At 39.8% G+C, this 25,814-nt stretch overlaps 1 protein-coding gene across 5 annotated transcripts in view; it reads right to left on the reverse strand.

Annotated features, from left to right (window-relative positions):
- ERCC6 (ERCC excision repair 6, chromatin remodeling factor) overlaps nt 1-25,814 on the reverse strand; it is an 81,085-nt gene that overhangs the window by 46,218 nt on the left and 9,053 nt on the right. For all 5 annotated transcript variants that reach the window (XM_058542862.1, XM_058542863.1, XM_058542859.1 and 2 more), the window contains 4 exons: nt 25,515-25,626; nt 20,423-21,140; nt 5,676-5,804; nt 468-626 (listed from right to left, as the gene is read on the reverse strand). In XM_058542862.1, the coding sequence (XP_058398845.1) occupies nt 468-626; nt 5,676-5,804; nt 20,423-21,140; nt 25,515-25,626 (1,118 nt within the window). The remainder of the gene's footprint in view (nt 1-467; nt 627-5,675; nt 5,805-20,422; nt 21,141-25,514; nt 25,627-25,814) is intronic.

The following is a 25,814-nucleotide window of genomic DNA, read 5'->3' on the forward strand; positions in this document are numbered from 1 at the left end:
AACTTTCCCCACGAACAGACTCTGTACTTCCTGTAATGCTCACCTGGTCTCCTGCCAGAACAAATATTTTAATGTAAAATTTAATAAATGGAACTAAAGGTATTATGTCTGATTTAAAATTCCATATTGTGTAAACTATTGATATTAACATAATTGAGTTTGTAAACAATCCATTTGTAGAAGCTAACCTTAGACACAGTATTGACCCAAAATATCTAGTGGGGCTCATCTGCAAAATGAAGCATCAATGCCTGGAATTCATTAAAAGTGTTACATGTTTAATTTCTCCTGCCCTACAGCTCCATTGTCTCGTAAAAATTTTCCTTTGATGTCCCCCACTAAAAGAATTAAAGGAATATTGTAATTGAAATGTCATCAATAATTCACAAGACCCTCCTCCACAGCAATACATCTGATGAAATATTAATTGAGCTCCACAGACTGACAGTCTGCAGAGGAGCACTTGCCTGTAATTTGAACCACGAGTCCTGATCTTGCTGTAGCTCAGACCTGCCAAGAAGGCAATTATCTGGATGGTCTTGCCCAATCCCATTTCGTCTCCCAGAATTCCTCCTGCCTGCTGGCAGTGCAATTCCCACAGCCACCTAACACCTGTCTGCTGGTACCTACAACAACAAACACCAACAAGAAAAAGAAAATGGCAAATGGTGGATAATACACATCATAACAGAAAGTACTCATGAATTAGTCATTTGGCTAGGTTCTAGTACCAGTCAGAGAAGCATGCCGGATGTGTGTTTTACATTAGTATTGTATTTATAAGGTCATACATTTTTGATTACCTAGGCATAAAATCACAAATTTTTCTTTATAGAATGTTAACACATTTCTAATTAAACTGATAGATAGGGTAATTAGGGACTATTTCATTTCTTTTTCAACATTAGAAATAGCTTGGTAAACGAGCATAAATTTATTATCTTTTATTCAATATCCTTCTGGAAAAAATCTCAAATATTTTTAGTTATACAGAATTCCAATAATTTTTCTATGAAAAAGAGGCATTAATATTTACTTGTTCAATCTGAACAGCATCAAAAAACAGGGCCGAGAATACCACAACTTACAACATATACTGTTGAAAAGTCACTTGGTAATCATATTATCCTTTAATAGAAAAAATTAAATGAAATTTTAAAGCAATAAACAAGTCTGAACAATAGGACTGTTCATAAAATTACTACATAAGAGATGATTCTGTCATATTACTAGCAGATGCAAAAAAAGAACAGTTTAAACAGTCAACAACAAAAAAGGTCTTTTTAATATCTTAAAGCAGAACATGATTCAGGGACTTTATCATAGATACAAAAAGGTCAGAGCTGTTAAAATAAGAAGTACAGGTCAAAGAGAAATAACATACTCCCCTCTAAAACAAAAGGAGTTCGCATTTTCCTTTCTCCATCAATGGCATGTTTAATCTATAATCTAAATATCAAGTTAAAAAAAAGGAATAATGCAGGGCCGGCCGGGTGGCGCAAGCGGTTAAGTGCACGCGCTCCGAGGCAGCGGCCCGGGGTTCGCGGTTCAGATCCCTGGCGTGCACCAACGCACTGCTTCGCAAGCCATGCTGTGGTGGCGTCCCATATAAAGTGGAGGAAGATGGGCATGGATGTTAGCTCAGAGCCGATCTTTCTCACAAAAAAAAAAAAAGGAATAATGCAAAAAGCATTTCTGAGAGTGAAGGAAAGATTACATTGTGGAATGGTATGAAGATTATATGCCAAGTAAAAAAAAATCTAAAGCAAAAAACACTTAAGTTAAAAGACAATGAAATCTAAAGGATTTTTTTTCAAAGAAAATACCAAGGCTAATGAGCTTCCTACCCGAGAAGAAGGTGGTTTAGCTGTCGTTTTACTGCCCACACATTTACTATTTGGGTACATGGTATGTCTACCTAAAGTCTCACTATGGACTTCAGTCCTTGTTAAACCAGCTTTATTTAACCTCCTCCTCTCAGTAAACATTTCATAATTAACCTGCCCCCAGTATTCTGTAAATCAATTCCAAAAGTGTGACTCCAGCTGCTGCCATTATCACCATAGAAGGAAAACTCCGAATGAGAATTTTGCTGCTTATTAAGTTTGTTAAATTATAATTTACACACTGAACATGTACCCTGGAAAAGAAGATTAAAAATCAAAGCACAATAAAGTCTGGATAAAAGATCATGTATTTGGGGAAGAAGAAGTTCTACTAACAAGTGGTATGTAATCAGAGAAAAATGGTTACCACTTAAGGAGCCTACTGTTGGGGAGGCTCCAGGCCTGGTGGTTTGGATATAGCCTCAAAATCACCCTGCATGGAGATGATCAGCCCATTTTATAGTTAGGAAACACAGGCAGAGAGAGGTTAAGTAACTTGCAAAAGGTCACACTGCTAGAAAAAATTTAGCAAGCCAGAAGTGAAATCCAGGACCTCTGATTCCAAAGTGATTCCACTTGAGAGAATCTTGACCAGTGGTTCTCGAAGAGGGGTTATTTTGTTCCCTAGCGGACATTTGGCAATACCTAGAGATATTTTTGCTCATTAGAACTAGGAAAATCCAATTGTCATCTAGTGGGCAGAGGCCAAAGATAGTGTTTAACATCCTACAATGCACAGGATAGTCCCTACAACAAAGAATTACTTGGTCCAAAATGTTAGTTGTGCTAAAGATGAGAAACCCATATCTAGAATAAAAGCTGGTTGTGAACTGGCTACACTAGACTAATCTCAGCCTTGGAAAAAGACGTATTCAAAAAAATCTCCAAAACACCAATGTACAGTTTCCAGAATCATTAAATTCTAGTCAATCCAGAATCAACCTCCTTTAACTGAGGTAGAGAACAACTATGGGACCAGCTCCTTTGGGCAGAGCAGGGACCCAAATCTCCCAGGATCACTCCAGTATTTCACTGCCACACTGCCTCCACCCAGCAGAGGTCCAGCGCCTCTTTTTGTTTGGGGCCAACCAACTTAAAGTGGGAAGACTCTGGAGAGAAGCAATCAAGAAATCATGAAAGGACTAAGAAATTGTGACCTGTCTGGTACCCCAGAGGCAGTTCAGACATCCGGATTCTATGTGACCCAGGAGAGGCAGCAACAGTGTGCTGGCTGTTTCCTCATCTACACGTGTAATCTCCAAGGGCCTTCAAACGGCAGATGACTGTGTGTTTCTAAGAAGAAGATTAACACTGAAGAAACAATTTAAGGAAAAATATCTAATAGGCAGCCCAGTAAGTCACATCACTACATGGAAACCCCCAACAACTGGGGACATTGTACAAAGATGGCAAAGAGTGGCTCTTTCTTTCCATAAAGGCCCCCAGACCACACAGCACACTGGTTGGTGGTCATGTGTCGCTGGAGGAGGGGTTAGGGGCCTGGGTTCTGGTTCCAGCAGTGCCACTGACTGATCTAGGTTTTGCTGCTTCTATTTCCTAATGACAACCCTGTAAAACAATTACATACTTTAAATGAAAGCAGGTTATAGAACTCAGTTTTCAGAACCTTTGAAAAGTATATAATTTAGGGAAAGTTAAAGATTTTTACAAACTATTGTATAATAGCAAAGAAATTACTATACTCTGCCTCTCCCACGAGACTGAAGCATCACAAAATAACCACAGATAATTGGTATATCTTGGCATTGTCACACTAACCCGAGATTGTATTGACTAGCATGGCTAAAAGTAAGGTCAAAAGATGGAAGTTTGTCATTTGATTGCTAAATTATACAGACAAATGCATTTGCTGGGCAAACTTTCAAAACAGAATTTTAAAAGTTAAACACGATCTTGCAGAAAATAGCACTTAAATAGATAATTGTACCTTCTGACTCCCTTGTGTACAACTATACCCTGTTAATTTAATTCCAGAGTGCAGTAAATACCATAAAAATATATCTATAGCTTAAAATTAAATTGGCCTAGCTAAAACTTATCATAAAAGAAAAATGGAGACTATCAATCCTATTACTTTCTTTTCATACAGCAGAAGAAAAGGAACAGAAGTTTCACAACATTTATGAAATATTTAAAATTTTGTTTTTGAGAGATGAAAGATGAAAACAAAAAAATACTTTCCAGAAATATGCAATGAAGACAAATTAAAACAAACAAACAAATGTATTTACACTAACTACAATAGGGTTAACACTCAATACAATGAATCCTATATACACTTCATAAGCAAAGTTTGGTTCTATTAACCGTCAAATTTCTTTGCTAGAAAATCTCACATTTACACAAAAATGCACATTCAACTTGATTCTTGAGGATATTTGCCATTTCACTTCCTACACATGTAGAAGTATTCTGTCTTTATTAAATCAATTTAATCTATAATTTGGGTATTCCTTTTGCTAGTATGACACTGATACTATTTGGCCTGTTCTTTAATAAGCAATCACTTTAGAGAAGATGAAAAGAGTTACCTATAAATGTCATCTTTATTCACCTTTCCATAGTTAATTTTCATTTGGGAGAAGCAATAAACAAAGCAGACACCTCTCTGGACTATAAAATGCCTACAAAAATCACTAGACATTCAGATTTGAACTTCTTTACAGTTCTTCTGCCCAGTTATGGCAACCAGACCAAGACACTCCACGTCTTTAGGATTCAGCTTTCCTATAATATTTAGTGGGCTGAAATAACTACTCCCTACCCTCTTTGTTCCCCTCACCCCCCTGAGAGAAAAATTAAACCATAATATAAGCTCTTTGAGAGAAAATATAAAAAGCATGCTATTTTTAAACAGACATCTTGCACAAGTTTAGGGCATGGCTGATGGCTGAATCTATGAAGGAGATTAAATGTAACTGTCTCGGAGTCAGAAGTGTGCATCCTGCACCCAACTACCAAGTGATGATCAAGAGACAGAAAGAGGCTACACAATGGTTTAACTTCCTATATGCATCAAGAAGGCTACCTAAAGCACCTTGTTAAGTAAATCCCAGGAGTGACGGGACTGAAAGTGTGCCCCAGTGCTTACACTCATCTCGGAGACACATCCAGGCCTTGGAGGCTAGGGACAGGCATCTATCATGCAGCCTCCGGCTGTCTGTAACACTGGCCACTTCCCATATGAAACACAGTTTCTAACAGCAACCTAATCCTGAAGGTGTTTGCCTATATCTCCTCTTTTGACATCAGAACAACATCTACATAAAATATTTAGATGCACATTTGGTCAGCTCAAAAGTATTATACCCTTAGGTACAATATAAGACACTCAGAAAATAATCTCAATGGTTTTTTATTTCCACACAGAAGTAAAAAACCTCCACAATATTGATTTTAATATACAGCTCTTCCTACTTAATTAATCTGATTTAAGAAATTAGAGGCTGGTCCCTTAAAATTACTAAGAATAAAAAAATAACTCAATGTAGATGGCTTTTAAATGTGTTGCATTTAGTCTGCTGAGACAGGTCCATACAGATTCATCAGTTTATAAACATACCCAATGCACACTTTAGTCAATTTATTATCATCTAATTTTAATGAACAGCATGTGGCTAAAATTTCATTTGACAGTATCTGTATTTTGCAATAAATTGTTGCAAGTACCTTAAGGGCCCACAGGTAACTACTGTGTAATTCCTAAAATGTTCATTTGTACACAATGGCTTGATGACAGATACAAAGGAAAGAACACATGGCACATACTTAAAAAGCTTTTTGAACAGAAAACCCGGCATTTTAAAACCTTCGTCAAATTCGGCATCACTTTCCTCAGAATCGTCTTCAAGCTTCAGATACTTCTCTTTGTCCTGCAGTCTCAGTTTATTCCATCTCCTACCAAGAAAATAAAAATCATATTTCCATTATTTTGGGTTACAAGACAGATTAAAATAGATAGTTCTAGATAATGCACAGGAAAAAACAGGCAAAGGAGAATGGTCTTTTAGCTTTTTGCTGCCACCATTACCCGAAACACTGATATTCAAAAAAGAAAAACAATTAATTCTCTTTTTCTTCCTTCTCAATTTAGTTTTATTTGAATTATTATAGCTGTTCTAGAAATATTTCTGTAAGGTCCCATTTCATTATCAAAACTACTTGCTCTTCTTCTGGCATACCCTAAGAGAAGATGTCTCTGCTAGTTCCTAAGACATATGAACTTAATTCTAGAAAAGATTTAGTGAAAATTTCAATATAACTAAGTATTCCAAAACGGCAATATAACAAAAAATACATTTTATTTATAATTACTATTTCTGTGCTAAAGATATGATAGTCATAGCATAAAACAGCACAGTATCTTGAACATAAAGCAAATTTTTCATCAAAATTACCATATATCGGATTCACACATTGACTACTTAATTGGGAGGGCATCAACAATATAAAAGTACTGATAATTATACCACTGGAAAAAAAAATGTGTTCACTAAATAAAATCTAAGTTATAAATTTAGTTACATGATGCTTTTCAGATATAAAATACGATGAACATTTATATTTCAGAAGGGTGATACAATACAACGAGATTGTTGGGAAGGTGCAGCCATTTAGTCAGACTCATTTTGTATCCATATAACTATACTGGACAGTGGCGTCAAGAGTTTAAAAAAAAACAAAAGAAGTTAATGCCTCATATTCTATTCACTTTCAGAACAAAAGGATGACTTTTTCCAGTATGCATGCAACTGACACTTTGAATTTCACAAAATGGTAGAAATGAAATAAAAGCAATAATACAGACAAATGCCTTCAAAGTAAAAAGCTCACAGGAAGGGAATGAGAACACAACATATATAAGAAGGTATTTATCTGCCACTGACTATGCAAGAGTAACAGAGAGTGTGATGAAGGAAAAGGAGAAAATGAAGGATGAAACTGCACATCCTTCCCAGTCAGAGGAATGGTATGTTTTCCAGCATCAATTACAGCACAGAGGCCAAATACAGGAGTGACAGGCAACCCCGTCCAGGTAGCTGCTGAAGGACCTTAAAGCACATCTTCTGATCAATTCTTGCCTTGTTGAAAATTTCAACTCTTCAAAGTAACAGAAAGAAGGGCTAGCTGAGGTTTAATTGTGATCAATGGAGAAGAACTAGTTGGTGACTAAAACTGCTTCTCATGGTACTAAGAGAACCTATAAATAAGCACTGTTGGTAATTTCCAGAGAGGAAAAGCAAATGGAAGAGGCAGTATACGGCCAAGTCTAAGAAAACAGCTATCATATAACCATAAGGTTTAACGTGTGACAGTCTTTTTATGTAAAAAATTTAATGACCTTTTTGCACTTAACTTCTAAAGGCAATCTCTTCCTCTCTTTTATTTGTATTTTTCTTACTTAAACATCATCTCCACGTAATTGATTAAATAAAGTACCTCCGGGTGGCTATAGTCTGCTATTCTCAATTGCACATTATCTACAAATTCAGTTAAGGGCAACGGTATACAGCAGTGTTTCTCAACCAGGGGCAATGTGGCCAGTCCAGTCCACCCGTCTACCACCCCCACCCCAACCACCCTGGGTAATTTGACAATGTCTGGAGACGTATTTCGTTGTTACAACTGCTGAAGAGAGGAGAGACATACCACTAGCATCTAGCAGGTGGAGGCTGAGGACGCTGCTCAACATCCCACAACGTATAAGATGGTCCACCACAACAAAACATTACCTGGTTTCAAATGTCAATAGTGTCAAGGGTCAGAAACCCTGGTATACAGGTATCCCTCACTACCGGAACTTAGAAACCAAAACGACGTATATACATTTTCCCGATGTATATATCTGATTCTGCTACTCACTATCTGAAATTTAGCAAGCAAGCAATTTCAGATGAGATATTCCTCAGTATCCAAACTTTTACTATCAGAGCTCAGAACCAAACATCTGCATAACAAAAGATACTTCTATTTAGCAAATTTGTGGATAATACAAAATTTGTGAAAAAATCACAGAAACTAGCACAGCCACTTAAAAATACTTCATTTTGCAACTACTTTAAGATAATTTTACAGGAAGAAAAAGAAAAACACCAGAAGATACTGACTAAAGTTTAGCACAAGAGTCATTAAATATTTTACATACAAGAGTATCACATAAGAAACTTCACTGATAGATGACAGCTATTTCCTTAGACTTAGCCTGTAAATCTTTGTGGCTTTTAAAATTCCCACCGCATCACTCTGCATCAATAGGGTTTCAGCTTCTTTCTTCCCCCCGCCCTCCTAAAATACACAGGCATCATGTCACCACAGAACACACAGCACCTAGAAAACCACAGAAGCCACTACAGAAATGATCACATTCCAGTGCCTTCCGCTTCGTAAAGGAGAATGGAAAGAGACAAACATTTATTCAGTTTGGCTAAAGGATGACTAAAGGTGGTGAGGAAAAATCATTATTGCCTACAAGTATTTGTAACATTGTGAAGACAAATCGCCCCAGTAGAATCATATACACATATTAAAGACAGAAAATACCAGGGTTATAAAACCACATGCATATGCGGCTCAGGCTAAGAGATTCTTCTGTTACATAAAGCAGCAATTCCTCATGTGGCTTATAGCCAAAACAGACCTGGCCACCTACCCAGCACCCATTGAGCAGGGCAGCACCGACCACCGGTCCACAAGACCAGGGAAGTGGAGGACAGCCCAAGTCACCTGAACTCTGAGAGAGAGAGATGCCTTTCCCATCCTAGAGGTCACCAGGTGTCTTAAGGTGGCTCTCTTTAGTGTGTTTAACCCGCTCGTCCTACAGCCTGGCAGGCAAGTGATCTGTTCAGCCAGCAGGCGTAAAGGGGGATTCTGTGCTATGAATAACCTGGCTTTGACGTATGCAGTAAGCACAGGACAAAACACCAAAGTCTGGACTCAAACGGTCTAGAATCAAATCCTGACTGCCATTTACTAGCTCTTTAACCCTCAACAGGTAACTTAACCTCCTTAGCATCTAAGTTTCCTCATCTGTGAGATGGGGAGACCAGCAGCATCCAATTGACTGGATTTGACGAGGATTCAATGAGGTATCACAGGTAAGCACTTATTAGCACAAACTTAGAATACAGTAAGTGTTTAATGTATTAATATATGACTACATATAATCCTATCTACTTATTGAAGTCCTCACACAACCCTGAGGCAGGTACGATGACTACACTCACTCACAGAGGAGAAAAGGTAACATTTAGTACAATACAATCCGTGTGTGAGAACACAACGCGCCACAGGTGTTTGACAGAACTACCTGAACGTGGATATTTGAACAAAAACTATTATAGTTCATCAAATGGATGCTCAGTAAATTACTGTGAATAACGTTATCACCATGAATAAAGACACCTAGCCATCAGAAGGTACTTGCTGGAATATCTCAATTAAAAATTCTGTAACAGATTTGTAAACAGTAAACTGTCATGAAATATGGCCATCTTTTATAGAACAAAAAGACAGAATGACTTAAAATTGGCTGGGGGCAGGTAAAAAAATTAAGTTCGGGGTCCAAGCAATCTGAAATCTTAAAAATTAGAAATGGCTCCAAAATATCTAAATTCTATTTCAATAAATAAGCTACATAACTGATTTTAAAAGTGGAAGGAAGCACTAAACATCCCAATATTTACATGTTTGGACAAGTATCTTTTTCATGTTTTCTATCCTCTCATTTTAAAAAATCCACACATATAGCAGTCACAGCTGCAGCCACATAAAATCAAGTGGGCATGGTGCTCACTGGCAGTGTCTCTAACTCCTCACATGACTGCCACAGTCGGCCCACTGTCGACTCCACTGGCAGCCACTTAGAAGAGAACCTGATAATAAACATAAACTTCAATTCCAATCAGATGCAGGCAGAGAAAACATTCCCTGGCTTTGCTACATTCACGCGGGAATGAGAACCTGGCCCAGGCCGTGGAGCCTGGGGCTGATACTGCAATAATGATCTGTCAGAAGCGACTCGGACCCAGGGCCAGGCTGCTGGCAACACTGCACAGCATAACCAGTTGAACTGCACTAGGAACAAAACTTCCTCCAGCTGTAACCTACTAGGGTACTTTGTCCATGGAACCCTAAGAATATACTTGAGAGCTAGCTGCCACCATTAAATTTATTTCCAAAGGAGAATTTCCAGCATGTCAAGGATGTTCAAAACACATATGCAGAAAAACACAGCTAGCTGCCATTACGTCATACCTTATGGCTTCCTCATCTCTGAGTATCTGCATTCCTGTATTGTTCCCAATCTCTCTCCCTCCAACACACACATCCACACACCCTGAAGACCCTTCAGACCTCCGCCCAAAGAGCACCTCCAGAAGAGGAAGCCTTCCCTGACTAGCCAGAATTAGGCATCCTGTCCCAACCCCACGGCACCCTGGGCATGCCTGGTGTCTCTACTAGCATGCTCATCAAGTGTTAGCATCTTCTGAAATCCATATCTGCCTCCCGCTTAGACTTGGAGCCACTTGAGGTCAGAGACTGTCTTAGTCATTTTTATATCCCTAGAGACTAGTATAATGCCCGCCTCACCACGTACACTCAACCAACGCTGATGAAGGAGGTTCAGAATCAGGTTAGGCATAAGGAAGACACCAGGGACAGAAAAGAGTGGCTTGCAAATGGTCAGAGTGGGTCATCCAGAAACAGGCTCAAGAAACTTCCTGTTCTCTCATCACAGCCTACCTCCTGCTGCATCTCCTACTCCTCCACGCATGACTTGACGGTACTACTCCTAGTGATCTCCACTGGGTAAACAGGACTGAGGGTCACGAGCCATAGCATAGGGCAACTGCAAAGTCAGAGAAATTCTCTTTTTGTTTTTGGAAAAGATTTTTTGCTGGCAAAGAGTCACCCTGAGCTAACATCTGTTGCTAATATTTCTCTCCTTTTTTTTTTTTTCCTCTCCAAAGCCCCAGCACATAGCGGTATATTCCAGTTGTAAATCCCTCTAGTTCTTCTATGAGGGCCTCCACCACCACATGGCTACTCACAGATGAGTAGTGTGGTCCCGTGCCTGGGAACTGAACCTGGGCTGCCAAAGCAGAGTGCCGAACTTAAACCACTAGGCCATCAGGGCTGGCTCAAGAGAAATTCTTAATTTAGAATTTTATAAGGAAAAAAAAAAGGAGAGGAGGGGAAGCTTATTATGTTAAATAATAAAAATTTTGTAAGTTATTTTCGAGTCCAGAGTTCTGTTTTTTGGGTCCCCTAGTGGAATCACTTTGTGATGAGACTGGTTTCTGCACACTAACCAACGGAAAGAATCAGGAGCCCTGAGTTTGGGTCCAAGCTTCCCTATGACCAGGTGGGAAATGCTGGGCAAGAGAGTCAACTTTTTATGAAAGAATTGGTCCTCTGACAGAGGAGAAAAGAAGGTTAACCAGCCCTCAACTCTATTTACATGACTAGAAAGGAAATAATGTTTTTGATGTTCCCACCTTCATCTTTTTCTTTAGTCCATACATGTAACAGTCACAGCTGCAACCAAATAACATGAAGTGAGTGCGTTTATTCACTGGGGGGTTTTCTAACCCCTACAGTCCCTCAGACTCCAGGGGCAGCCACTAGAGGAGGACCCAGTAAAAAACACAGTTAAGAAACCAACGAAAAATGAAAACGGAACATAAGCAGAGAGCTACATCACAGGTCTATAACTGGCAAGGGGAGGTCTGAACTTTAGAAACATCATCTAACATCACTACATTTGTCTCCTCAACCACAAAATAAGCCAAATAATAGGTTCTTACAGGACTAAATGATGTAACATACGTACTATATCCTTTGGAAACTATTTTTTTTATACTACATACAAATCATATGCTATCTTATAATTATTGGCAGGAGATTACACAAAAAGCAAAACTCAGAAATTTTCATTAACTATAGATTAAATGTGAATAAAAAATAACAAATGTCAAAACATCTATTGCCATCTTGGGCAGGCAGGAGTCAAGTGCAGCCCCCACGTCTAGAAGGCCTTCAGGCTACTCCACCGGTCCTGTCAGCCAAGACGAAGATGATCATAGCCCACTCCGGGCACAACGTTCTACACAAGGAGGACAGCAAGGAGTGTGGAAACCAAGCCTTACAGGGCACAACAAAAGGATCTGGAACATTGACCTTACAACAGAGAGAACTCTGAAGAACCAAAGTGTAATCCTGACCTACCCACACTCAGAACCAACAAGCAGGCCATGAAGTTTGAAGAATCCCCCTGGGCAGATGTCTGCTGCCCTCTCATATGTTCAAAGGGGAAATAATTTTTTATGTCTCCTCAAACAACTATGGATAATGTACTTATATTCATATAGATATTTTATCACTAATTGGACCTCAATCATATTAGTAAAAAATGTATGAAAGGTAAGAAAAGCCTAACATTAACAAAACCAAGTTTGTAACAGCTAACGATTTAGCTATGCATACTAATTTCAATTGTTAAACTGCTTTTTACTTTGGAAAGAGATCATCTTTTCACACATATCAATATTTATAAGCTCTTCATGATTCTGACCCCTTCAGACCCTCTTACTGGCTAGACGAAATCTCTGTAGTAAATGTTTTACCTAGTGGGCATGGAAATAACAAGAATAACTACTATTTATTGAGTGCCTGACATATGCCAAGTATCTTAGACATATCATCTTCTGTGATCCTCATATCGCCCTTGTGCTGCTGTGATCCCCATATTTCACAGATGAGGAGATATACCAGATCTCATAGCGACTGGGTGAGACTTTGCCATTCGATTCCACGGCCTGTGATTTCTAACCCCTACGCCATCTATCATCTCCTTAAGTAACATCGGCTAGCTCTGGACAAGTTGTGTTTTGAAATTATACATTCCTCCATCATACTATGTATATATATCTTTAAATTTAGAGTCATAACACAAATACTAAGTAATAATGACTAATAGTTCTGATGCTCACTGTGTGCTGGGCACTGCTGTATTTCACATGTATTAATTCATTTAATCCTTACAACTCTATGAGACAGATACTATTACTAACCTCTCTTTCACAGTTAAAGAATGGTAGGCAGAGAGAGGTAAAGTAGCCTGCCCAAGATCACCAACGTGAAGATTCAAACCAGATAACAGGGCTCCAGAGTCTGTACTCCCAACTGTTATATAACCTTGCCTCTCAAAAACTCTTTTTCAAACTCCCTAAAACCACTCCCTTTCTCATAGTACCAGCCAAAGGGTCAATAACCACCCCTTTAATTAGTATACAATGAAAATAATTGTACAAGAGCAAACCAAATTCTAAAACTTCAATTCAAATTTGTCTCAAACAATGTCAGTGCTCAAGTTTAAGGAGGGGAAGATGGCCTTCACGCTCATACAGTCACGTGAGTCCCCCCTCCTTGCTACCGTGCAGGGTGAGTCAAAACACACTCCTCACTAGACACCCACCAACTTTTCCAAGTAACAGTAAAATCAGCTTAGCAGTTCTTCTGACTACAGATAATTGGGGCTGAACAAGCACGTAAGATACACTGAATAGCAGACAAACCAATGAGGTCAACTGCCTAGACCAACCCACAAAAAGGGCAAAATCCACCTATTAATGGGAATCGTCAAACATGAGCAGCCTGAGATCAGGCTGATGATGAACATGCCCTCTCCAAAGCATCAAGGAAGTCACATACCGAGCCGCTTGAAATTCAAGACTGACCTTACTGCTCCATCTTCATTTTGACGTTGGAAGGGCCACTAAGCCCAGAGCAGTTCAGATGTGCACTGACCGGGAGGGAAAAGTCACACCCCATACCGTTAAATCACTCTTAATATTGGGAGAAATTTCAATCCCATGATCATTCTCTACTTTTTGCAATATCCATGAAAGAAATCCTACAACAGACACACAATGAGCACGATTCGATTTTTAAAAACATATACAAGGCACCAAGCTGGGTATTTAATATAGTTTGCAACTCTGCAGTGCGATAGGTTTTCTATTTCAGACAGCTAAGAATCCCTCAGAGATTAGTCTAATTTGCTAAATTGAGATACTCAGTGTTTTACTTTTCTTATCAGCTTTTTTATGGTCTATCTGGGTGGACTTAATTGGCACATCTGAGCAGATGAAATACCCTCAGTTAGGAGTCCAGATCTCACAGAGTAAATTAAGACTGATGCAGACAATTATGCAATGGAGCTGAGAATGAGAGGTGTGCGTGGAGCACGAAGCAGAATTAGTCTTCATTTGTGTCTTAGCTTCATCATTTAAAAGAAGCCAAGATGCTCTCTAAGAAAACTCCTTGAGGGAGTAACTTTTTCTTTTCTCTTTAAAATCTAGATTCCTAGAAGAAAAAGAAAAAGAACATACATCTATTTCTCGAGAAGGAAATTAACTCCCAGAAACTGATGATAGGAACAATCTTCAAATCATTATATTTAGGTTTCTGGATCAAATCTAGATTAAACTTTTATTAAATTCAGATTTTTAAAGATCAAATGATTTAGGTCTTTCAAAAAAAAGTACAAGCAAACCAAGCTCTACAGTCATTTGGCCTTCGCCTCAGTGCGACCTGAAGGAGCTGAATCTTCATTCAGTGCAACAAAGATCCAACTGAAGGATACACAGGGGACAATCCCAGTGCAGAGGGAGCCAGCTCTAGGAAACAGGAAGAGAAAGGGGCTCCATGAAGACCATAAATTGGAGACAGAGCAGCTGGGAGGGTGGGTCTAGGGAGCACGGCCTTTAGCAGCATTTCAGGTGAGGAATGGGACCTGCAGAAAGAGTGGACTTGGTCCCCATCAAGTGACCGGAGAAACCGGTCACTGAGGCAATGCTCTTCTGAGTCCATGGCCCCAGACCAAGCTGATAGATCACTCCCACCTGACCCAAACCACCTGCAGACTCCAGGCTTCTCCACCTAACGCTGTCTTAGGGAAATTACTTCAGCTTTCTGGGCTCAGGTTCCTATCTCCTAAGGTTGTGAGGAGGAAACCAAGGAACCCATGTAATGTGAAGCACTGACAAGCAGTAAGCATTCAGTAAGGTCAGCTATCGTTGTTCTCATACAACCCCCTCTCACCCCCCACTGATGCTACCCTTGCGCAGGCCATCGAGATCTCCAAATTTCCAAAACCAGGAGACTTTTTTCAACATTTATCCTACTTGGCTTGACCCCTCTCAGCACCTGAAAATGACGATGGCCTTCCTCTTCTACAACTATGCATGCATACAGCCAAACCCTCCAAACCAGGATCCAACCCGTCCCTGGCCACAGAAACCCCAGTCACTAGCCCTTTTAAGCTCAAGGTTATTCACATAACATAAAGTAAAAAATGGGGCAGAAGAAAAGAAAAACCTTTAAGGTCAAAACATATTAAAAACCAGTTATGTCAACAGGCATCACGACTACACATTGAGATCACACTAGACCATGAGGCAAATTCTACCCCATCCACACTATACTTGTCAGGTCTTCTAGACTCCCTAGCAATCTCCCCAAATCCTCATCCAACTCTCAGGTCCCTGGCTTAGGTTTTTGGTTTGATTTCCAGTCCAGGGAGGTGGAGGCAGCTATGTGCTGATTCTTGGCACCACCTTGTGGTCACATCTAGATATTGCATATTCCACCCCATTCCACAAACGGATGGAAACTGACATTTACACAACCCTGTCTTGGCTTCAAATCCTAGCTCTCTCTCTTTACAGTGAGATCATGAGCAAGATGATCAACTTGAAAGGGCCATGATAAAAGTGTTGTACAGCCTACCATAATTAGAACAACTGAAAGAGGATCAAAGAATGGAGTGAAATGTAGAAAATAACAAAAATAGAGGTGTACGTAGTTTTTTTCATCTTAATATTACCATAATTTCATTATAAAAAAACAAGGAATCATCAAAAGTGAAAGGCAGGGGCAGAGAGGAAGGTAGAAAGCCTTCGAACCATTCGGCCGTACCAACTCAAATCCATTTCAGTCTGTGATCTCAGCAGCTTGGCCCAAGTACCAAGTAATCTGAGGAGACTCAGGCCCCACCTACCGAAGAGTCTGTTTCTGAACTCCACCGTGTTTCACTGATTAGGGGGTGAGACGAAGATGGAAATTTATTCCAGCAGCAATACCAAGCTGACTTTGGGCTGGAGTGGAGAAAAAAGCATTACACACTCAAACCCCAACATCCTTACCAACAGTCCTTTCCAAGCGCCTCAAAGGTTTCCCAAACCGGAACATAGGAAGGGCCTATGATAATGAAGAGTGCCAACTGCACCTCAGAATCAGTGGGAGCTTGGGCAGTGCCCAGCTCCTCCCACCCTGACCTGCTGCCCCAGCTGCTCCAGGCGGAGCCCTGAAGATGCTCCCCAGGGATTCTGAAGCACATACCCTGATAAGAACCAGATGATCCATTATGTACAGCACTTAGCTCAGTGAACTGACCCCAAAGTTCCTCTTTAGGCCCTCTCTTATGTAAACACAATCATGCAGGGGACATAAAACAGGATTTTAGAGATACACAAACTGAATCTGCCAAAAGCTATAGCCTCAGAAAAGAAAAGAATATATAAAATCGTCTTAAGCACATCAAGTAGTTCCCAAAGTTGACAGTGCATCAGAATCACCTGGGAAAGCTTTCTAAAAACATTGCCCGGTAGCCCGGTGCTAGTCTTTCTGAATCAGCACCTCCAATAGCGGGGCTCCCAGGTGATTCGGCAGAACCAGCCTGTGGGCTGGGAACCTTGGCTTTAGTCTATGCTCATTGCCAAGGAAACAGAGGCTGTTAGATTAGCAATTTAAACAATAATGGCTGCCAAATGGAAAGACAAAGAGCTTCAGGGTATGAGTTTAAGTCAAATTATAAATGCCAACGTTAGTCATGCCAGCAGGAGACAAAACCTCCTTGAAGTGCCTCCTCTTACTCAGGATGCAGCCTGACCTACGCCCCAAGTCTGACCCAAGCAACACTGACCGCTGCTGGCAAAAGAAGCGAGAGTTGGTGACATTTTTTGTCTGTGTTACATCTCAAGGTTGGCAAATAGCTGGCATGAATGCTGCTGCTGCCCCCTGTGGCCCCATGTCCATGGCAGACATCAATAATGGACTGTGGCACTCTTTCCCAGGGAACCCAAACAGGGCCTCAGTCTCCCCCTGAACAGAACAGACTGCCACTGCTGAAGATGGGAGCTGGCAGGCGAGGCAAGGGCTATGTGCCCTCCCTGTTCTAATACGGACAGCTCAACAACTGGGCGAGGCACACCTCTCTGCATGCCATGGACACCACACCAATCTCCAAGGAAATCCAAGAGACCCCTGAGGAAACAATGCACCTCCAAAGCAAAGCAAGTGTTTTCCTTTTCAATGATGCACCTGCAGTTTTGAGGTAAATGTGGCAAGTTTTTAACCTGCATCCTAAGGTCCATATCGACATATCAGAACTACCCAACAGGCAAGGCCCCGTGCTGAGATGGACCTCCTCCACAGAGTCTTCCCCAAATACCTCACTCTGAATTCATGAGTCCCTTCACACTGGTTAGGTTCTATTTGTGCCCATGTCCCCTAAAAGGCAGCAAATTCTTTACCGGAAACCCTAGAAGCCAGTCTTAGAATGCAGACACACATTCACGAGGTGAGAGCAAAGACGACACAACAGGAATTGACCTCAAATCTTGACTGGAAAATGAATCAACAACACTGAGGAACAAGGACAGCTGATCTTTGATCACCTGCAGGGGAAAGGAGCACACATGAAATGTCTGGTCTTCTAGGCCATTCTGGGCTCTCCTGGCTGTATAGACTGGACAAGATAAATGACGTGTAAGTCAGGGACACACATCACTCAAACACTGAATGTGTGTGATTTCTATTAAGTCTCTATCCGGCTCCTGGAGCTCCCACACCCTGGGCTTTCTAAAGCAGCAATATTTTGAGAAAGAGCTAAACCTCACAACTGAAAGTCAGATTTTAATGGAAACTTTGGTACCACAAAATTAAAATTAAAAAATATTGGATGTTTTATAAGATCTAATTACCACTGACATGAAAAAGAACCAACAGAGTATTTACTTCTAAGAAGTGGCTCATCCATCCTAGTACATTATCAGAGGCACGAACATCAGGGAACACCACTGAGGAGACAGCCTCAGTGAAAACTGAGTACAGAGAAGGATGCAGGATAAAAAGGTGGGAAAGGCAAAATACACAGGCAGGTTAAAAAATGGTTAAAACTTCAAAGACTGATCTGAGGACTTAGGCTAAATCAAAGAAAGTAGGATCATAAGTGTTATTATCCAGTTCCGGAAATGGTTAAGCTATAGAAAAGGCCTGACAGGAAATTCCCACTGAGCATCAGCTAAAAACAGATACCTAGTAAGGATTAACCTAGAGCTAATGAAAGACCGATGACTCGCAAGCTGAAAGAATAAATGGGATGAGATGTCCAGGAGTCACCCACTTTCACTTCCAAGAGTTTAAAAGAACATTATAAGTGACAGGGCTACAACCAAGACATATTTAAGCTGAATAAAATGTGCCTAGCTTGGGTATATATTCCTAAACTTTAACCACTCAGAAAAACTCATTTTCTACATTGTAAACTATATGGAGCTTTATTCTGATCATCCATCAGCAAACCATTGCTAATATAAGAAATTCTAAAGGTCTTTTTCTTCACTCAAGGGAATATCATTACAATTTCAGTCCGTCTTCAAAGATCAGCAACAAGAAGTAACAAAATATACAGTGACTGGAAGTTCTAAAATGTTCTTAATATTTCTCAATCCTGAGCATTTTATTTTCTTTTAACACTCCCCAATCCAAAGAGTACCAAAGGAGATGTAGGACAAACATTTCAATGTGGATATCTGCAGTTTAACAGCCTTAATAACTGTAGCTGTAGAATTTTAAGAGCTGTAGTATTTTGGTGGCAATTAGAGTTATTGATATTTCTGAAATTCATTTGAGATTTACTGTAACTTTAGCAAAAAAATGGCTTATGCTATGGCTTTGGAAATAATAGTTTTACAATCTTAATATTATTAAGAAAAAACTTATTGCCATGAAATCTAAAAAACCCACATCTAAAATTCAATCAAAATAAATTACTCTTTATCAAAATACTGATATATTTAAAATATATTTAATATTGACCCCATTTAATGGAAAGAATGTATTGCTCCATTTATAATCAACATGTTGAGATTAACACTTTTATTAATTCTCTACAGTAAAGAAAAGGCCTGACACTGCTCACTGTTCAAGTGTTAAGGAACAGCCCTCAAACCACTTTACAGATATTAAATATACAAAATAAAGTTGCAATGAGAAATGACACATTTAAGCCACTCCTCAACTGCATATTACTACACAAGGTACTACTAATGTGAGTGAGGATTTAGGTCACAGGTGCTCAAATTATTTGTGAAAAGAATATGCTGCATCTACTTTTAAAAGGTTAGGGAATGGACGTGGGTCATCAGCAGTTCTAAATAACAGAAGAAAAAATATCAGATCAATCTTCATTCACAAAAGCCAGTGGAAAGCTACAAGAAATACAATCAACTAGGTCTCCCTACATTGAGTAATAAGAAAAAATTGTTGAGAATTGGGAAAAAGCCATCTTGGGAGCAATTAAAAAAGTAATCTGTTAAAGAGATCCCTTTATCCCTTTCAGTTTCTTAGCGCTCTTAGTAAGCTACCATGTGAGACTTGAGGGTAGGGTCAGGCTCCGAAGGACATGGTGAAGAAACCTGCAGCGGACAGACTGCTTCTCTTGGCTCACAGAAAATGTGTGGCAATGCGCAATTTTTCCTTGACTTCAAAATGTGGTCACCTTCCCTTCTATCTTACCTGCGTCGTGTACTGATAAAGCCACGGAAATAAGAGCCGCAGTCAGTCTCTAGCTTAAAAAATGACAGCAAACACGAAGTGTATGCTGTGCATAGGAAGTACATTTCTGGTATGTCAGCAGTTTATAATTCTGTAGATAACTACTTTTGCAAGACAAGGAAGGAGGGATTTAAGAAAGCGAGCTTATTCTTTCACATGTTAAAGCTTAAATTTCAGCTTTTTTGGAAAGAAAGTCCTCTAAAATTACTTCCCTGCTTCAAAAGAAAAAACAAACCACCCAGCATACACTACATAAGCTGATCTTTTACTCCTGAGCCTCGCAGCAGGGCAACCACTCTCAGCGGAAAGGCACACAGCTCATGCTTCGGTCCTCCGCATGCCTCTTGCCCCAGGCCTTCCCCTAAGCTTTTCTTCTTCGACTTGCCCACAAATCTGAATGAAGACCCAGAGGGAGAAGCATTTTGGGTCAGCTCCACCGAGGACTCAGGGGCTCCGCTGGTTCTAGCAGGCTAAGGCTACAGGAAGCCCAGGCTTCGGATAAACGGATCCAGCTTAAATATACTAAGCTGGATCTAGAACTCCTATTTATTAATAAACCTGCCGCCTAAGATAAAGCAAGCAGAACAATCTGTTCACAATCTCTGCAGACTGACCTTAATCGCTGCTTATAACAATCTTCATCTCCGTCGTCCCGGCATCTCACTACTTTCCGACCTCCTCCTCCTCCTGCGGCTTCAGCTTCATCCCCAGAACTTGGAAAAAAGTCATCATCAATCTCCGGCACTGTGACCTTCTTCTGCCGTTTTGGCCGCTTGAGCACAGGCCTCAATTCACAGTCAGTGCCTTCTCCGGACAAGTCGGCCCCCACCGCCTCCTCCCGCTCCTCCTCCGTGGGTAAGTACTCGGACTCTTCACTCTCAGAGTCCCCCTCTGCCTTTGGCCTCATATCAGACTCCAAGGGTTTCCTTCCCTTTAGCAGTCTCACTTTCCCCTGGAACTGAAGAGCCCTCTTCTGGAGTTTCCTGATGTGCTTTTTCAAGCGCTTATCTGTTTTTGAGAGAACTTTGCTTCCCTCATTTGGTTTGTTTTCATTGAGTGTTGGGCTCAGCTCCGAAGTGACAGAAGCTGGAGCTTTTCTAGCTGCTCTTTTATTAAAAGCTCGCTTCTTCCTTTCAAAAGACAGTTTTGCTTGATCTGCCAAATACTTTTCAAAGCCTGATGCTTCATTGAGCATTAGTTTTCTAGGCTTCTTCTCCTGTTTCTGAGGGATCTGGGTACCAAAAGGTGTCATCTGGCCAGTGCGGATGAGCTCCTCCCAAGCAGTCTCCTGGACAGGCATGAGCATGCTGCCGAGACAGGATGGACCTGGTTCTGAAAGAGGGATGACAATGCATTGGGCTAGCATGAAACTGTCCAGGAGGACAACGGATATATTCACTTGTTCAATAAACACTAGGCACCTAAAAATAACTCATATTAAAAAAAACATACTGATGTACTAAAGCACATTATATATGAAGACTAGAGCAAAATTTATTATAGCATTCATCATGCCACATTTAATATACTCCTGCTCAAAAAGGTGATTTCTCAATAACCTCTTCCAAAATACTGCATTACAAATATACTCTCTGTGCATCCAAAGACACACATATTCACATGTAACATACAGACAGATAAATTTAGCTGTTTCCTTATTAATTAAAGCATAGCCCATGAGGAAGCAATCTCCCAAGTTTCTATGTCATTGTTAATACCAACATTCAGATGGACTCAAATTCAAGAGAGAGGAAGTGAAAACAGACACCTAAAGAATCACAGCATGCACCTACCTGGTAAAACATAAACATTAGCTCTGCACTGCCCAATATGACAGTCACCATGTGGTTATTTAAATTTAAGGTGAAAATTCAGTTCCTTGGTTGCACTCAACAGACACATTTGGCTAATGGCTACCATAACGGACAACACAGACAATGTTTCTGCCATTGCAAAAAGGTCTACTGGATGGCAGTGAGTTAGATGTGTAAAGTTAACTGCCTAAAGAGATGAACTAAAATTGGAAGTTAAGCCATAATAATCATCAGAAATCATCCCTTTTTCATTAGTTGAAATTAATCTCTGGCAAAATTACTTTATCCACAGCCAAAATATGAAAAGTAGTAAAGCTTCACAGGAAGGAATCCAAATGCTAAATCTTTGTTTCTTGTAGGCCAATAACACCACAGCAAGTTTTTCATTAAACTTGCAGTGAAGAAAAATATGTATCAGAAAGTGCACAAATCCTAAGTGTACCACTCATTGAATTTTCAGAAAAAAAATATACTCATACACCAGCATCCAGATCAAGAAACAGAAATTATCAGCACTCCCCGATGGTCAGAGAATGTCTCTGTACATTGAGTCACACGCTCCCACAAAAGGCCAGATGCCCCCTCTCAGTTGCAGTTTGTTGTTTACCACTGCTGTTAGTATTCTATTATGTAACTATACTACAATTTTTCCATCCCACTGTTAATGGACATTTGTGTAGTTTCCAGGTTTTGGCTACTAGGAATAATGCTGCTATGAATATTCTGGTACACATCCTTTGGTAATACATGTATATAATTCTTTGGGTCTGTTAAGCTTCAGCAGACACTGCCAAACAGTTTTCCAAAGTGGTCCTATCGTTTTTAAGTTCCATCAAAAGTGTTTGCGAGTTTCAATTGGTCCACATTCTTGCCATTTCATTTTAGCTATCCTGGTAGGTATGCAGCAGTACTATTTTGTGGTTGTGATTTGTATTTCCCTCATGACTAATGAACTACAGTACCTTTTCATAGATTTATTGATCTTTTGGATGGCCTCTTTTTAAAGAAAACGTTCAAGTCTCTTGCCCGTTTTTCTCATGGGCAATCTGCCTTTAAAAAAAAAAAATTTCTAGGAGTTCTTTACATATTCTGGACTCAACTCCTTTGATTGCAAATATCTTCTCCCACTCTGCAGCTTGCCTTTTCACTCTCTTACTGCTATCTTTTGATCAACAGAAGTTCTTAGTTGTACTATAGTTCATTTATCAAATCTTATCCTTTACAGCGAGCATTTTTGTCTTGTTAAGTCTTTGCCCCAAGACCATGAAAATGTTTTGCAATGTTATATTCTAAAAGCTGTTTTACCACTCACATTTAGACCTATAATCCATTTGGAATTTATTTTTGTACATGGTGTAATGGGCCAAGATTCATTTTATCTTCACGTGGATTAACTTAGCACACTTATTGAAAAGATGACGCTTCTCCACAGCATTGCACTGCCACATCTGTCATAAATCAAGTGACCATATATGGGGGGGGGGTCTGTCTGCTGGACCCTCTATTCTGTCTCATTGCTCTGGCTATCCTTGGGCCAATACTGCACTGTCTCTTTACTATATTGATCATAGGTCTTGATATTTTGTTCTTCTTCAAGATTGCCTTCACTATTCTTGGCCCAAAGCATTTTTATATAAATTTTAGAATCAGTTAGTTAACGTCTTCCACCCTTACCCCATACTTCCCACTCCACACCCTCTTCCTCAAAAAAACCCCTAAAATTTATATTGGGGTTGCATTGAAACTATAGATGGATAGAACTGACATCATTACAATATTACATCTTCTGATCCATGACCATGGTGTACCTTTCCATTTGTTTAAGTCTTCTTTAATTTTTCAATGACACTTTGTAGTTTTTAATGTAGAAAGCATTGCAGAAAACTACATTTTTTGCCAAGATTTATTTCTAGGTATTTAATTTTCATTATAATTGGCATTTTTATTAAATTTTATTTTTTGTTCTTGCTGGTATATAGATACATGACTGATTTTTATATATTGACCTTGTATTCAATGATACTGCTAAATTCACATATTAATTCCAAAAAACTGTCCATTGATTCTTTTGGATTTTCTACATAGACAATCGTGTATTTTGTGAATGATGATGGTTATTTCTTCTTTTCAATCCTTATACTTTTTATTTCTTTTCTTCCATTACTACACTGCCCAGTACAATGCTGAATAGAAAAGGTGATAACGAGCACCTCATCTCATCCTAGATCAGAGAAGCAAAGCCAACTGTTGCAAACTTGACCCACCTACTTCCAGGAAAGGATTCTTCATCAGATAATCCTCACAACAGCTTATGAAATAGATCACTACGTGGAAAACAGGGAAAGGAAACCTCAGGGAAGCACATGAGCAGAGAAATGAAGGTCTACTATACTTATACCTATCTTATGGATTCAAAACAGACTTGGGAAGGTTAAGGAACACAGCCAAAGTCTACACCTAGGCAATGCAGAGCTGGGGTGCACAAAGCCTGGGCTCCTACACTTGGTGCTACTGCCACCCCCAACAGCACAGATGGCACCAGGGACAAGAAAGAGCAGAGGAGGGAGGGCAATAAGAGACACCAGGAGTCTGAAGTGTGGGTTGGGGTCCAGATGGAGACATATATTAAGCGCCAGGAACTTGGAAAAAGGGCAAGGCCATAGGTCTACAGATTTGTAAGACACTAGACTCTAAGTGGCCGCAAAAGCCATGGGGAGTGGATGAGATTATTTGGGGAGAGGTAGTGAAGTGGGCTCAGCGTCTTATTATCCTAGGAATAATTAACATTTAAGATAACACCTGAAAAGCTGGCCAAACATAACTAATCAGAAATAGTCAGAGGACTGAAAGGAAAACCAGGAGAGAGACAGGGATCCCGCAAGGCACGGAAGTATCAGCTGCTACAGACAGGCCAAGGGGAGCAAGGGTGAAAAGGGGCTTTTGGATTTGGGGAAGTAGCTTTTAATCCTGGGCAAAGTTTCACCAAAGAAGCAATAGCAGGTGAAAGACAGCAGCAAGTTTCAGGCAGCCAGGCAGGAACAAAAAGTCTGTTACCAATGAGAAATATGGTACCTCAGCTGCAGAAAGCACTGGTCGTAGGCCCAATGAATTCTGACACTGAACTTTAAAAGCAGATCTCTCTAATATTTTTTTTCTATTGTCTCAATTAATTCTTCATAATTCTTTTGTCTTGTTAAATAAACTTCTGGAGCTAGCAGAAAATATTTGCTTGAAGAGCTTAAATGCTAAGAAGCGTTAATCTATATTTCAAGCAGTAAATGACTGAACGGCTACCAACAATTTCTAAACACACACACACACACACAAACACTGACTATAAAGATATTTCGTTTCAGAGCTTATGCATTTTCCCAAAAGGTTTTCCAAAAGACACCCATCCAAGGCAGCAATATAAACAAAATCACAGCCATGGTACAACATGAATGAAGATGTCTTTTCTTAAACAACAGAACTGATGCTTGGAAAGCCTGCCAAATATGTCCCAAAAAGGCATGTGAAAGCAATTTTAACAATGCTGATTGATGATGCGGGCTTACAAAATGTAATTCAATCAAGATGTTAGCTGTCTTTATGAAATTAACTACACAAGAATGTTAAGATATCTAATTTATTAAACATAATACTAAATATGCACCAGAAGCCTCCAGTAGACTGTGTTAAAAATTTTAATTTCATTCTCTAAAAAACCCCATATGACTTAGAAGATTTGGTTCTGCAGGTGTAGAGAATAAAATTTTCCAAAATCTGTTTTGACACTAAGGCAAAGAAATGTATTTTTCTCAAGACCCAGGCCAGGAGTGAAGAGACACCCCACTGACTACAGGCATCAGGATCAATTCAAGAACAGAGACACTGTTCCCAGTACCCTCACCTGCATCCTCCTCCGCCACACTGGCATGATCGAGTTCAACTTTTACCTCTGCTCCTCCAAGGATGGCCTGGAGCCGCTTTTGTTTTGCTGTGATCTTCTTTAGCTGTTGTTCCTTAAATGGTAAATATTGAATACAGAAAACAGCAATGAAGTGATTTACTGTTAAGTACAAAAGACAGCATTACAAAATTTAAAAACTTTAATCAAGAGCAAAATAAAAATAAAACAAATTCCATACACTTCTATTACTATAGAGAATCTTATTTGAGCAACTGCCACTTTTCTAGCAGAAAACAGGCT

This window comes from Diceros bicornis, chromosome 6 (assembly GCF_020826845.1).
Source record: "Diceros bicornis minor isolate mBicDic1 chromosome 6, mDicBic1.mat.cur, whole genome shotgun sequence".
Lineage (NCBI taxonomy): Eukaryota > Metazoa > Chordata > Mammalia > Perissodactyla > Rhinocerotidae > Diceros > Diceros bicornis.